This window comes from Lipotes vexillifer, unplaced genomic scaffold (assembly GCF_000442215.2).
Source record: "Lipotes vexillifer unplaced genomic scaffold, Lipotes_vexillifer_v1.1 scaffold470, whole genome shotgun sequence".
Classification (NCBI taxonomy): Eukaryota; Metazoa; Chordata; class Mammalia; order Artiodactyla; family Lipotidae; genus Lipotes; species Lipotes vexillifer.
The window spans coordinates 2,471,794-2,486,220 of NW_006799533.1; the positions used below are offsets into that span (position 1 = coordinate 2,471,794).

Here is a 14,427-nt window from a genome sequence, read left to right on the forward strand (position 1 = left end):
TCTAAAACTGGATCGTAGTGGTGGTTTCACAACTATACATTTATGAACACTCATTAAACTGTTTATGTAAAATGGGTAGTTTTATGGTATGTAAATTATACGTCAAAGCTTTTATTTACTTCTGGTAGCCAGAATATGTAATAAAATCTTGGACAGATATGAGTTTGAGATTATTTGGTTGAGCCTCACTACCAAATTTTTAGCTTTTGGTTATTAAAACAGTACAGTAAGATTGCATCATATCTCTTTATTTTTTTAAGCTAGTTAGTTAACTTGTGTATCTTATTTTCAAAGCTATGCTGCAGGCTAGAGATTTCAGTCTCTTAATTCTATGTTTGAAAATAAATCTTGTCTTTAAATCTTTTTTAACAGGATTTGAAGCCACAGACATTTAGAAATGCATATGACATACCAAGACGGAATCTTTTGGATCACTTAACAAGAATGAGATCTAATCTTTTGAAGAGCACCCGCAGATTTCTTAAAGGACAGGATGAAGGTTAGATCATGGTTTTAATGTTGGTATTTCTTCAGTAAACTTATTTCTTTATATTGGAAATAAATAGAGTGATATTGTAACTTTTAAAGAATTATAACAGTAGTATTACATTCTCATTGAATGAAGTAAAAAGTGAGTCATCCCTGATTCTCTACACTTCTTCCTACCATCACTGTTGCCCCAAATTCTGTTCCCCAGAGGTAACGACCTTTGTTAGCAGCTTAGTTTCCTTTTTCGCTTTCTTCATACATTCACATATACAGGCACGTGCTCAAACAAAATCATTTTCTTGTGATCTACTAGTATCTGGTAGTTTAACTAGTTTAACTCTGGATGGCCGATATATATCATATTCTGGTATTTCCTTCAACTGTACCCATGGCACCTACTACAAACCAAGTCAGATGAGAACTTAACCCTTTGCCAACTCTCACGTAAGCATTTCAACTATAGTTTTATATAAAATGGGTCATCTATGTGATATCTCTTTTCCGTAAATTCTGCTTTAATTAAATTCTGCTTATTTGGAATAGAGTAGAAGAGACATTTCCTTTTCATAGAAAGGTTACACATATGCTTATTCTATACACTGAAATTAACTGCAATATTTTTGCTTTGTTTAGAAGATAAAATCAAGTATTTAAAATTTTATTTTAAAAAAATCTCAAGATTTTATGTCACAATATTTATAATGGTGACAAAATAATTTAGAATATGTGGTAAGGAAAGATTGACTAGAATAAACCAGAGAGCATTCATACATAAGAAGACATTATTTGATAACTAGTTGGAAGGTAGTTTCAGTGAGGTTAACTTTTGTTTTTGCTCTATTCTGTTTGAAAAGATCAAGTGCACAGTGTTCCTATAGCACAAATGGGGAATTACCAGGAATACCTCAAGCAAGTACCTTCTCCACTAAGAGAACTTGATCCTGATCAGCCTCGAAGGTTGCATACATTTGGCAACCCCTTTAAGCTGGATAAAAAGGTAAATTTGAAATGTTGCATTATATAATTTATTTGCACTAGGCACTGTGGAGAGGAGCAGTTCTTAATTTAACTAAAGAAAGCTGAAGCTATTTTCTTGGTAGAATACCTAATAAATGTCAACAGTTAAAATACAGTTATTTTACTGGGTATTGGAATTAGTTGTGCGATTAAAAACTGTATGTAAAGCTAGGGAAATTATATTCTTTTTTGTTATAGGGTATGATGATAGATGAGGCAGATGAATTTGTGGCTGGACCTCAAAATAAACATAAACGACCTGGAGAACCAAATATGCAAGGCATCCCTAAGAGACGTCGCTGTATGTCTCCACTACTAAGAGGCAGACAACAGAATCCAGTTGTAAACAATCATATTGGAGGAAAAGGACCACCTGTACCTGTGACTCAAGCACAGCCAGATCTTCTTAAACCCCTTCCTCTTCATAAAAGTAAGAGTTTTTCTTTACATGTTATTTGCTGCTCTTTGGTTCTTCATGGGAAAGATTTTTGTAATATATTATAGAAAAAATTGATAAGGTCCAAGAGTGTCTAGAGAAGATATTTGTTTACTCTAAATTAGCATGTAATCATTTTTATGTCTTTTTAATGAACATTTATTGAACATTTCATATATTCATTATGCTTAATAGCTATCATGATTTGAAATATCATTTGCAAATCTTAAGTATTTAAAAATAACAGTTTTTAAAGGGGCATTATCAACACCCACAGAAAGATGGTTTTCAATTTCAGTTTAATTCAACAACTAATTCTTAAATGATATGCTAATTTAGACAGGGCTAGGCATTGAGGTATAGCAGTGAACAAGACAATAGTGATCTCTGCCTTTATTTATAATGAGTGAGGAAAGAAAGTCATTGAACATTTCATTAGAAGTGTGATGAATGTTACAAAAGGGAAGTCAAGTGTGTTGTGGAAGTATTTGGCAAGAGGATTTAACTTAGTCCATGGGGTCAAGGCACTTTACTGAGGAAGTTCTGTTTACTTGAAGGATGAATGGGAATTAGTAAACTAAAGCTGTGCATTTGCCTATGCCTCAGTAGTAGTCTAAGAAGAATATATGCAGAGGCATACAGTAAAGAGCAGGGCATTAAGGGAACTGAAAGAATGCTGGTTATAGCAAGGGTTGTTGGGAATGAGGCAAAGTGAGAACTGAAAGATATACATGCAGAGTCTAGATCATAGAGGGTCTTGGAAGCCATTATAAAGATTTTAGACTTTATTCAAAGGACAATGAGAATCCATTGAAAGGTTTTAAAGAGGTAGTGATCTGATCTGATTAGCATTTTATAAAGACCAGGCTGACTTTACTGTGTGGAATATTATTAGGGAAGAATGAGAATTGATGTAGGGAACCCTTAATTAATGGATTCATTAATTATAGGTAGTGATCATTCATGGCTAATGACATCTTAACTGGAGAGAAAGCAAGTATGATACCTCCTGATGGAATTACACAGTACTACTTTTGAGGTAGTCCTGCCCTCCCCCCCGGCCAAAAAAAAAATACTGAACATCAATCTGACCAAGCCTCTCTGTCTAACTACCAATTTTTAAGAAATATAAGGGACAGAGAAACATGTTAAATTACAAAACAGGGATAAAATTAGAAAAATCCAGATTGTGGGAAACTCTATAGGACAAAGAATCTAGTGTGTGTGTGTATTTTTCCAGAAAAAAAAATGCATAGAAAAAAAGAGGTACAGAAGGATTTTTATAGATTAAAAGATAGTTAAAAGACATGTAAGTCAATTGCAATGTCCAGGTCTGATTTGGACTCTGAATCAAAGAAAATCAAACTTTCCACAAACAGAAACTATATAAGGTAATTGGAGATTGTGCACAGTGACTGGGTATTTGATGTTGTTAAATAATTGTCACGGTTGCACAGAAACCAGTTAGGAAACACAGGGAAGAGCTAATGGTTACCTGGGAGTGTGGTTGTGAGAAGAACCTGTATTGGAGAAATACTTGGATATATCAGCAAAGGACTTGGTGATGACTGGCTGGATGATGGAGACAGGGCAAGGGAGAAGTTGAGAGACCCTGGGTATTTCAGTGTGTCAGGGGTGGAGTGGAAGAAGAGAGGTTGAATGAGTTTAGTTTAGAAGTGTCTGTTAGATAGCCAAGTGGATTTCCTAAGTTAGAAGATGGGTCATTGAGTTTGGAACTTATGAGAAGAGGACTGGGCTAGAGAGATAGGTATGGGAGGCAGCCTTAAGCCCCATTGGAGTAACCAAGGGAAACAGAAGAGAAAGCCTAGAGCAGAACTTTGAAAGTACCAAAGTTAAGAGGAGAAATAAGGTTCAGAAAAGGAGATTGAGAAGAAAGGAAGAATCCAAGAAAGAGGAGAAAATAGGGAATAATTTAGTGTTATGGAAGCTAAATGGAAAGAGAATTGAGTGGTTGGTGGTCTCAAATACTTCTTAAACAAATCATTTGAGAGGATTGGAATGGTTCTGTAGGTCTTTAAGATGACAGAGTTGAATATATTTAAATGCTGGTGTGATGGAGCCAATATAGAGGGAACAGCTGAAAATGAAGATGAGACAAAGTATAATCACAAAATCACTGAGAAGGCAAAAGGGAATGAATGGTCCAGAGCCCACATGAAGAATGCGTCTTCCATAAAAGCCGAATGGGTGTGGTGGGCACAAGTTTAATGGTGGGAAGTCAAGGAAGTTCACCTTCTTTCTGCTTTTGCTTTCCTCTGTGAAGTTGGAGGTGATGTGTACTGCTGAGAGGAGAGAGACATTGGGAAAGTCAGAGATGTTAAGACAGTGGAGAAGGTTTGAATGATTTTTTTTTGTGGTAGAGGGAGAAAAGGTTGTAATAAGACTGCTAGGCAGTGCTAAGATCCAGGTACAGGTGGTTGACTGTGACCACTCTGTAGAGCTGTGTCATATTTCTCCAGTAGTGCCTGCTCATCATTCTACATGTGAGTCTGCAACAAGAAGATAGATTGCATCATCAAATTTGGGATTTTTGCTTGGCAGGGGTCATGGGAGGACAATAGAATGAGAGAATTTAGGACACTGTTAAAAAGTGATACATTTTGGGATATAAGTTAGATAAGAAAGTAGATATCTAGAAGGAATCTGATTAATATGAGGGGGAACGTAGAGGAATTGCTGGAGTGAAAGTCTGGCAGAGTTCAAGAGCAATAGTAGGAATACTGCAAAGATGAGGGTTACACATGCCTCCATCCCTGAATTTGTGTTTCACTCGAGAAGCAAATGGGTGGGTGGAAAAGTTCCTTGGAGATGAGAAATTGAGGAATTGGGAGGCTGGGTTCTTAGCAGGTGATGTCCTTAGACATGGATGTCACATACTACAGCATTTCTCAAACCTTAATGTGTATGTGAAGCCAGGCGGGGGTTGGGGGGGTGGTTGGTTAAACTACAGATTCTAATACGTTGTTTGGGATAGGGCTCAAGATGAGCATTTCTAGCAAGCTCTCTGATGGTACTAATGCTGCTTGTCCACAAACCACACTCTATGAGTAGTAAGGACCTAGAATGATGTCCCAGGGGACATGGGGTGGAAGGAAGTCTGTGAACCAGGTGCCAGAGACATCAGTGACCACGGGTGTGCTCTGGAGGTCAGTAAAGATAGTGATGAGGAGAGAGAGAATAAGTTGAGTGGGATAATTAAATCTCAGAAGAGCAAGAATTTTTCAAGAGTGCATGGAGAAATGTTCTTGAAGTGGCATTGGAAGGTGGAGGGATTAGTGACTCCACATCCTTATTTATTTATTTATTTTTATACATTTATTTATTTTATTTTTGGCTGTGTTGGGTCTTTGTTGCTGCGTGCAGGCTTTCTCTAGTTGTGGCGAGTGGGGGCTACTCTTTGTTGTGGTGCGTGGGCTTCTCATTGCAGTGGCTTCTCTTTGTTTTGGAACATGGGCTCTAGGCATGTGGGCTTCAGTAGTTGTAGCACAGGGGCTCAGTAGTTGTGGCTCGCGGGCTCTAGAGCACAGGCTCAGTAGTTGTGGCTCACGGGCTCTAGAGCACAGGCTCAGTAGTTGTGGTGCACGGGCTTAGTTGGTGTGTGGCATGTGGGATCTTCCCGGACCAGGGCTTGAACCCGTGTCCCCTGCATTGGCAGGCGGATTCTTAACCACTGCGCCAGCAGGGAAGCCCCACATCCTTATTTTAAGTCCACGGAGAGTGTTTGACAGACAGCAGTTTCTTTGCAGGAGAGTTGGGTTTCGATTAAAGCAGGAGTTACTCTAGAGAATATTCAGTAAAGTTTGCACATCATGGAATAGAATTTAGGAGGGAGGGAGTCAGAAGTTCAGGGAATTTTTGTGGGGATGAGTTTACATTTTGAACAGTAAAGAGATGAATTCAGCTGGTGTCCTGGTGGTTTGGTGAGCAATCAGAGAACTTAGAATTTAGCTGCTTTCTGTGAGGAGCAAGTACAATAATCTAATATTAAGTAGTAAGCTTGCAAGCTTTTAAGTCTAGTAGTCTAGTGAACTAAAGTGGGCACCAGCTATTCTTCACTGCTCGAGTAATGAAGACTATATGGATGGTTATAAGAAAAGGGGGTGCTGTGTAGGTTTGGTGGTGTGTTGCTGCAGAATATTGATCAGCTTAAACTCCCTGTGTTCACTTTTGCCTCTAAACGGTAATAACTTACAAGGTAGAGGTAAGTTGGAGTGAACTAGTACTCTCTAATAAAAGGATAACCATGATAATCTTGATCACATATATTTCCCTAAAGCATTAAAAACCTACTTATTCAATAAAATTGCCATAGAATAAAGCAGAGAACTAAAAGTTGTTTGAAACTGGCTTTTATTTTTTTCCCTAAGGGCAAAAATTGTACAGGTTTTTAAAATATTGTGAATGTTTCACATTGAAATATACCATATATTTGGCAAAGCTTAAAAACAATATCAAATTGTTAATTTGCAGCAGTCAGGGAGATCAGTTGTGATTTGCTGTAATATTGTTTCTTTGAGGTTTTCTTTACTGTGTGCTTTGAAATTGGCTCTCATCTTTTTTTTTTCTTATTTTTATTTTTAGTTTCAGAAGCCACTAATGATTCAACAATAGATGATGTGGTTGAAAATCACGTTGCAGACCAACTTTCATCAGATATTACACCAAATGCTATGGAAAGTGAATTTTCAGCATCTTCTTCTCCAGCCAATTTACTGGAACGACCAACCAATCATACAGAGGCTCTCGGCCATGACCACTTAGGAACTAATGACCTCACTGTTGGTGGATTTTTAGAAAATCATGAGGAGCCAAGAGATAAAGAACAATGTCCCGAAGAGAATCTACCAGCATCCTCACTCAACAAAGGGAAGAAATTGATGCATTGCAGAAGCCATGAAGAGGTCAACACTGAACTAAAAGCACAAATAATGAAAGAGATCCGAAAGCCAGGAAGAAGTATGTATAATTAGAGACAAACATCAGATTTGATTTCTGTTTGTGCTCAAAAAAAAAGTCAAACTAAAGCATAGATCTGATTTTAGATCACTCTTAAACAACATATGAGCTATATAAGATTTGGTTCTTTATTCAGCCAACAAACACTTACTGAATATCTGCTATATCCAAAGTACTGTGTTAGGTGTGGTAAGTAGGAGGGACTGAGAGCAGAGCAGGAACGCACAGACACACATGGTTCCTACCATGATAGGAACCCATAGTCTTGAGCATTCTGTCAACCAGCAACTGGAATTTTAAGGTAACAGCAAACCCAGACAGATGCAGTGACTATTAAATGACTTCGTATCTGTAAAGTTCTAGGCATAGTACCTACCTACCATCTTAACTTTTAAGATTTAAACTATAATAGTGATCAGGGATGTGTTTAGGCCAAAAAACTAAAATTATGAAAGCTATCTATTATATGAGTACAGAAGAACTTTGTGAGATAAAGTTTCAATATTATTGACATTCATTCCAAAGATGTTGCCAGATCACCTGCTATGATGGTGCGGTGGCCCATGGGTGGTCCAGAAGTGGGTAAGACTCAGTACTGGCCATTTAGGAGCTTATAGTCCTTGGCAGAGTTTTGTGTGAAAACTTGAAACTGAGGCAGCATCCTTTTTTTTTCCCACCAATTACGACGTGTATATTCTTTTTTTTTTTTTAAACATCTTTATTGGAGTATAATTGCTTTACAGTGGTATGTTAGTTTCTGCTTTATAACAAAGTGAATCAGCTATACGTATACATATATCCCCATATCCCCTCCCTCTTGTGTCTACTTCCCACCCTCCCTATCCCACCCCTCTAGGTGGACACAAAGCACCGAGCTGATCTCCCTGTGCTATGCAGCTGCTTCCCACTAGCTATCTATTTTACATCTGGCAGTGTATGTATGTGAATGCTACTCTCTCACTTCGTCCCAGCTTACCCTTCCCACTTCTAGTGTCCTCAAGTCCATTCTCTACATCTGCATCTTTGTTCCTGTGAGACAGCACTCTTAACTTCTTTTTTCTCCCCCCCTCTATTTTAGCCACTTCCCAGGTTAGCTGTAATTTAGAATTTGTCATAAGGATGGATTTTTGTAAAGGCCACTTCTTATTTTTCTGTGGCACTACCAAAAAGCTGTTTACTCATCCTTCTAAGCTTTATATTTGATACCCTATTGAGAACTTTTACCAAAAAAAAAAAGCAGTGTTTGAAAAGCTATTTTATCTTTTTTGATGTATGATGAAATATGTGTATTATAAAATCTCTAATGAGCAGTGAAAATTTTATGTAGACTAGTTTTGTTTTTGTTTTAGTATATCTTGATGTAGTAAACTGTAATAGAAAAATATTGAATAAGAATGCAAATTGAAGCCACTTAACTTTTCTTTTTGCTTCTCTTGTTTCAAGAATATGAAAGGATCTTCACTTTACTGAAGCATGTGCAAGGCAGTTTACAAACAAGACTAATATTTTTACAAAATGTCATTAAAGAAGCATCAAGGTAAATAATCTGTTGTACATTATGATATGATGCAGTGAGTCCCCAGTTTTCTATAGTTGGTATTTTAACAGTATCTGTTTTATACTTGTGTTGTTATGCATGTATATGACACATCCCTTTGTATATAAGTACTTCTCTCTTTTTTTCAGTTTATTGAAAGAAGTTCACTTAAAAAATAGCTACACAGAAATTCTTCAGAAATCATGGACCCTTTCTCTCTACACATTACAGATTCTTGCATAATTCTTGTTTATCCTACTCTGTGGCTTTTTGATGTCTTTATATGTTATAGTCTTCAATTTTTCTCCTTTGTATATTTGAACTACAGTTAATATTAGTGATAAAAGGTAATCTTGAAAGGCAATATTTGAATGCAGTTCACTTGTATGTGGGAAAACATGTAATTAAGGGGACCAGAGCTGGACAAATGGGCCTTATTCTGATTGCCTCAGTAGCCCAGGATTATGTACTTTAGTACAAGGAATGTGGATCAAGATTATAAATGGTAACTATGAAGTGCAATTAACTGGAAAGCATAGTTGTATGAGTTTAGTGAGTAAAAAAGCATTTTTTTATTTCTTCTTCAAGACTTTTAGAATTTTAGTAATGTAAGAAAACTTAGCGTTTGTCTCATCTGACCTTCCAAGATACCCACCCTTTAATTAGTCCCCCAGTTTCTTCCATCCTACATGTAAAGGTTTTTTTAGATAAAGCTGTTAATTCTATTTTTTTTTTTTCTATGAGTGGCAAGAGCATAGGTTACTTTGAAGTTTCAAGATAAGGCCATAACTTTTCATATTATTGATATTGAGTATTTAACCCATTCTGCTCTTTATGTAACATTCTGTCAACTCAAACTTCATCATCGATTTAGCTATATTCCATGTGCCTGCATTCTACTTCTGCCACCTTTTAGAGAGTTGTGTAGTATTATGGTCGGTAGTCATATTAGTGTACAAGTAGAGAGGAAGTAGGTATAGATTGGGCAGTGTTTTTGGATATTCTGAAAAGCATCAGCAGTATTAATACTTAGGCAGACAAAAGCAATTTTAGTCTACTATATTTATTACCGCAAAAATTTAAAACTTGCAACTTGAACTTTGTTTGCTGTATCCTATACTACAGATGTCTAATTGTCCTTGATTTGCTAGTTTTCAAATTGTAATAGTAGAACACCACGGTTTAAATGCAATTGCCCAAATTTCATTTCTTCTTCCATTTTGTGGGGAATTATATTCATATTTTATTCACATTCCATTCAACATTCAGTGTTCAAAGAGCATAAGAAGCTGTTGGAGTCATTGCTTTGGGAGCCTATATTGCTGGAATATTTATAACCCTTGTACTTATTAGGGTTTTTTCTCCCCCCCCTTTTTCTTTTTGATTGTGGAAGAAATAACCTCTTTCCCATTGTACTTAGGCCTGGATTATTTGTTTTAGGAACAAACTATAATACTCTACTGATAAAATAATTTGCTAATCTTCCAAGAGATTTTATATATCATAAAGTTGTTGATTTTTTATTTTCATCTCACTTTGAAAAGTCTTTCCAAGGCAGTTTCTCTCTTTTAAAAAAAATTATACTGATATATAACTATTTGTTAAAAAGAAATTGAGAGTGCTATTACTTATTTTTTTATACAGGTTTAAAAAAAGAATGCTAATAGAACAACTGGAGAACTTCTTGGATGAAATTCATCGAAGAGCCAATCAGATCAACCATATTAATAGCAATTAAAAGAAAACAGAATGTGGCCACTTATTTCACTACCTTCTCCAAATACAAAGTAAATACAAGACTGTTGTGATCTTGCATTCATTTTTTGACATGCATTGTTGGCTTTTTGAAATACTAAGAGCAAGTCTACAGATCCTTTTTCCATCATTTTACAGTGACCTTTTCTTCATTTTGGTTTATTTTTGTAATGTGAAAAGTATCACTCTAAAAAACATTTTTATTTAACAAACTAAAAATATTCCTCCAAATCTCTTGCTTGTCATTGACTCTTGCGTGTCAGTTTCCCTCAGGTTCTATTTTCTTAAACCAACCTTTAAAATTGTCACCTCTGTTAAGGTTGAACTTTGCCAAAAAAATAAAAAAGAAGTTACTTTGTAATTTTTGGGGAAAAAAGCACATACATTAAAACTAGGCAATGTTTTGTATATACAGTTATTTTGGATATATTATTGTAAGTTGTACAAATGTATTTTGAAGAATATTTAAGAAAAGCACTTTTGTTATTCCATCAATAAATGCTCTATTTTACTCTTGTGTGGTTTAGGAAATAATCACATTTAAAGTAATCATTTAAAACCATCTTAAGATAATGGAATTTTAAAGGCCTTGCTTTTTAGCATTGGAAAAATACACCACTTGAAGTTCACATTTGTTAAACCTAACTGTAATTACGTGTTACATAATCTGCATTGTCTTTTTACTCTATGTTCTTAGATTTTGTTGGCCACTCCAACATGCTCCGTTTCTGCCTAGATAATGGAAATGATGGTATCTGTGGCGGATAGGCAGACTCTTTAAAGCTGTTTAAAAAGCAGACACCTTTGGACTTTATTGGTTTCCTTACTTACTTTCCTTCAACCCCTTTTCCTTTCTCACTAGGATTGTGGATGGCACTAAGGTGAAGCCATCAGCTAGGGAGTTGTAAGTTTGGGGTATACCACATACTCTGAGATGTCTAGCATTTAGCAGCTTGATGCCATACTTAACAGAAGTCTCACAACAGACTGGGGTTTCAACAGGGATCTCTTTGTTCTGCTCTGCTATTACACTTCAACTCTCCATTTTATTTAGAAGCTAAATGGAAAGGAAACATGTTTAAAATGACTTTGCTCATTTTGCATTCTCCCTAAGTTATCCAGGATAAGGAAAACTGAACACTATTCACTGTCCGCCCTCAGTCCAACATGGCCTCACGTGTCCTTACTGAGGACGTGACCCTGTGACCTGACTCACTTACCATTCGTAGATCACTGCTGTGCCTTGTAGTGCTTTTGGGATAACCAGTAGAAAAGAAGGCTGAAATACATTTAGATTAAGAGAGGGTGAAATAAATTTATAAAATTATGGTAAAATTGAAGTATTTTTAGGTTCATAATATTTGAAAATCACATGCCCTTATCTTTTTATACTTTAGCAGAACATTTTTAAAATCAAGGGTATAGCAAAATGAAATTGTAACTTTTTATGAAGAAAAGCATAGATGAAAGTGGAGAACATGCTTGAGATCTGTTAATTCAGTTTAGGGGATTTGAAACTCTCCCAATACTGAAGACAAATGCTGTCAAGAAAAAAAAGCATTTAATGTAGTGTTAAATAGTATTTTCATATGCAATTCTTTAAACATCTTTTCACCTCTACAGAATACCTTTAAGCAGGATATCATTTAGTAAATGGAATTGTTAAGGTAATTAGCTGCAGTCACATTGCTAAATTCAACAAGAGATACACAAAATCCAGAATATACTGTCTGGTTTTAAATTATATATGTTTAGATTCTGAGATTAACAGGAGGGGGACTACAAGTCATTCAGATAAAAGTTAATACTTAACAAGAATATTTAGGAAAGGGACTCAATCTAGTCCAATATTTGGCCACTTTCCTTATCAGAAAGTTCTTAGTTGCATTTCACAGGTTGCTCATGAGGTGATGATCCTTTAGACTCTTGCTTGACCTTTAATACATTTTGGGGTATGAACCTTAGAGGGAGTTGGAAAGAAGCAGTTTGTTCTGTCTCCTCTTTTTGTCCTTAATCTCTCTGCCTCCATACTCTATGCCCTCCTCCCAAAGCCTAGTCACAAGCTTTGAAACCCATCAAAATTCAAGCTTAATATCTCATCTCTTGCAGGTTTTTTTTACATTTTAAGAAACTGGGCATATTAGTTGAATTAGTGAAATACTGCAGAATTTTTGTAAGCAAAGGGGAGGGGGAGTACATTTGAGGGGAATATCATGTCTTTTAGGCCCTTTAGATCAATGGATGGATGACTGTAGGCTGGACAAATGATGTTCTCCAACAGTTTAATTTTCAGGTTAAGATCATTTTTTGTAATGTTCTTGTATGTGTCCCATTTGTCAACTGATTGAGTCATTATTTACCCTTATCAGTAAGCTTTGTCAATTTGGTGTACTGAAGGCTGAGACTCATTTGTCCTTTCAATACCCCGTCACCAGAAGAATAGCCACTTTGCCTTGTGTGTTATGAGCAAGTACCTCCCAGAAAGAGAGGTAAATAAATTCACAAGGACTATATTTAGACGTGCGGCGGATTATGGAACTGGTGTTGGATTGTATTTTCATTCTGTTTACTATGGCCGTTCTGGAAACTCTTAGCACGGAAACTGGTGTGTCCTTTACTAGGTAGTTCAAAGATTTTACATCATTTTATGCAGTTGAATTCCAAAAGAGAAACTGTTTTCTCTTAACTGTCATCAACCTTTATTGGCTATGAGCTTTTGACAGTGACCTTTCTGTTCAAGTTTAGTCCTGTTTCTTTGTTTCTTGAGGGAGCAGAACCTGTCTTTTTTTTTTCATCTTTCATTTTTTGACCTGTATCCTTTCTAAGAGAGGGCTCTCTGTTGCCTGTTCTGAGTGATAAGTGACATTTTCATCTAATAAATATGGGGTTGGGATGATCATGGTGAAATACTAAGAGGATATATTTTGTTGATGGACTTTTTCTCCCCAAATAATCCCCCAATAGATGATTTCCTAGTGAATGATTATCTTCATCCTTTTTGTCGCAAGTGTCTCTTTGATTTCTAGCACAAGTTACAGCAGTATGCAAATGATTCTCAGATAAAATGATGTTGACAGTATTTCCTTAACAATTTGTGTAAAACCTATGCGTAATTTTCATTATTCTAACTTGACTTTTTTTCTCTCCATAAATAAAAATAATGCCTGATGTTTAGTTAAAGTAGATCCACTTTTGCTTGATTTTGTTAGACTTGTTCCATCCTATTTCTTTTTAACACATTGTTTAGACTTGCCAACAACTCTTTACTGAGAATCTCTTTTTCTTTCCTAGGCTGATAAGTAATTGCCAGAGAGGGTGGGGCAACATTAAGAGGAATAATTTGAATACTTGGTTCACTGTTGTTGATGCTTAAAGGACTTCTGCTTGTCCTTCTGATGTGCTAAGGCTCTGCCTGTACCATCCCCTCTTTGGATTAAGATGAGGTTGTATGGTGGGACCTAACAAGTACTAAGGCAAACATTTGATTTTTGTGTAACTTCAGCAAAGCTTGAGAAAGATCAACAGGAAAACTATAGAAATGCAGGTGCGTTCCCTAGGATACTAGGGGTGCTGAGAGCCAGAGGACTGCTTGGACACTCTAGTGGCCTGAAGGAATTCTTTCATCCTACAAGGCCAAGAAAGCTCGGCAACAATGGGGAAAAAAGATTTATCATTTATTTTACTTTCGTGACTTTTTAAGTCTCCCCAGAAGTAGAAACCTGAATTTTTAAAGACCTACATCAACTATAAATGAGCTGAGAGAAACAGAAGGCAAAAAAGCCACAGAGGATATTAGTTTGCTCAGTAGTTATGAAATATTCCCCTTTCTCAGGATACATGACATAGCAACTGAGAAGCTTCTGAAGCACCATGGAAACCAGCTAGAAGGAATGCTTGTTTTAGGTTAGGGTGGACAAACGAGGCTTTGTTGCTAGAGAGATGCTGATAAATATTTAATTTATGTGACTCCTATCAAAAAATACTGTAATACCTGTGTTGGGTTCTCTCAGGAAAAAGATGAATGGCCGATCTGCTTTAAAAATAGGAATCCGAGACCTTTTCAGTAACAACAGGGCTGCAGGAAAGATAAAGAATAGAATCCCATTGTATTTTCATTTGAGGAAAGTCACTATTAAAATTGGATACGAGGTCACTTATATGCCTTGATTTTTGGAGAAATAAAAGCATCCTAATGATATAGCATTGTTTAGTGTTA

The 14,427-nt window shown here is 36.2% G+C and overlaps 2 protein-coding genes across 2 annotated transcripts in view; one reads left to right on the plus strand and one right to left on the minus strand.

The window, feature by feature from the left end:
* INTS6 (integrator complex subunit 6) overlaps positions 1 to 10,722 on the plus strand; it is a 91,956-nt gene extending 81,234 nt beyond the window's left edge. The window contains exons 13-18 of the mRNA XM_007471687.1: positions 373 to 499; positions 1,344 to 1,486; positions 1,705 to 1,936; positions 6,545 to 6,919; positions 8,363 to 8,456; positions 10,101 to 10,722. Coding sequence (XP_007471749.1) covers positions 373 to 499; positions 1,344 to 1,486; positions 1,705 to 1,936; positions 6,545 to 6,919; positions 8,363 to 8,456; positions 10,101 to 10,194 — 1,065 coding nt within the window. The 3' untranslated portion in view covers positions 10,195 to 10,722. The remainder of the gene's footprint in view (positions 1 to 372; positions 500 to 1,343; positions 1,487 to 1,704; positions 1,937 to 6,544; positions 6,920 to 8,362; positions 8,457 to 10,100) is intronic.
* A 986-nt stretch (positions 10,723 to 11,708) lies between these two features.
* SERPINE3 (serpin family E member 3) overlaps positions 11,709 to 14,427 on the minus strand; it is a 30,471-nt gene continuing 27,752 nt past the window's right edge. Inside the window, exons 7-8 of the mRNA XM_007471686.1 lie at positions 14,203 to 14,286; positions 11,709 to 11,752 (exon numbers count right to left, since the gene is read on the minus strand). Of these exons, the coding sequence (XP_007471748.1) occupies positions 11,709 to 11,752; positions 14,203 to 14,286 (128 nt within the window). The remainder of the gene's footprint in view (positions 11,753 to 14,202; positions 14,287 to 14,427) is intronic.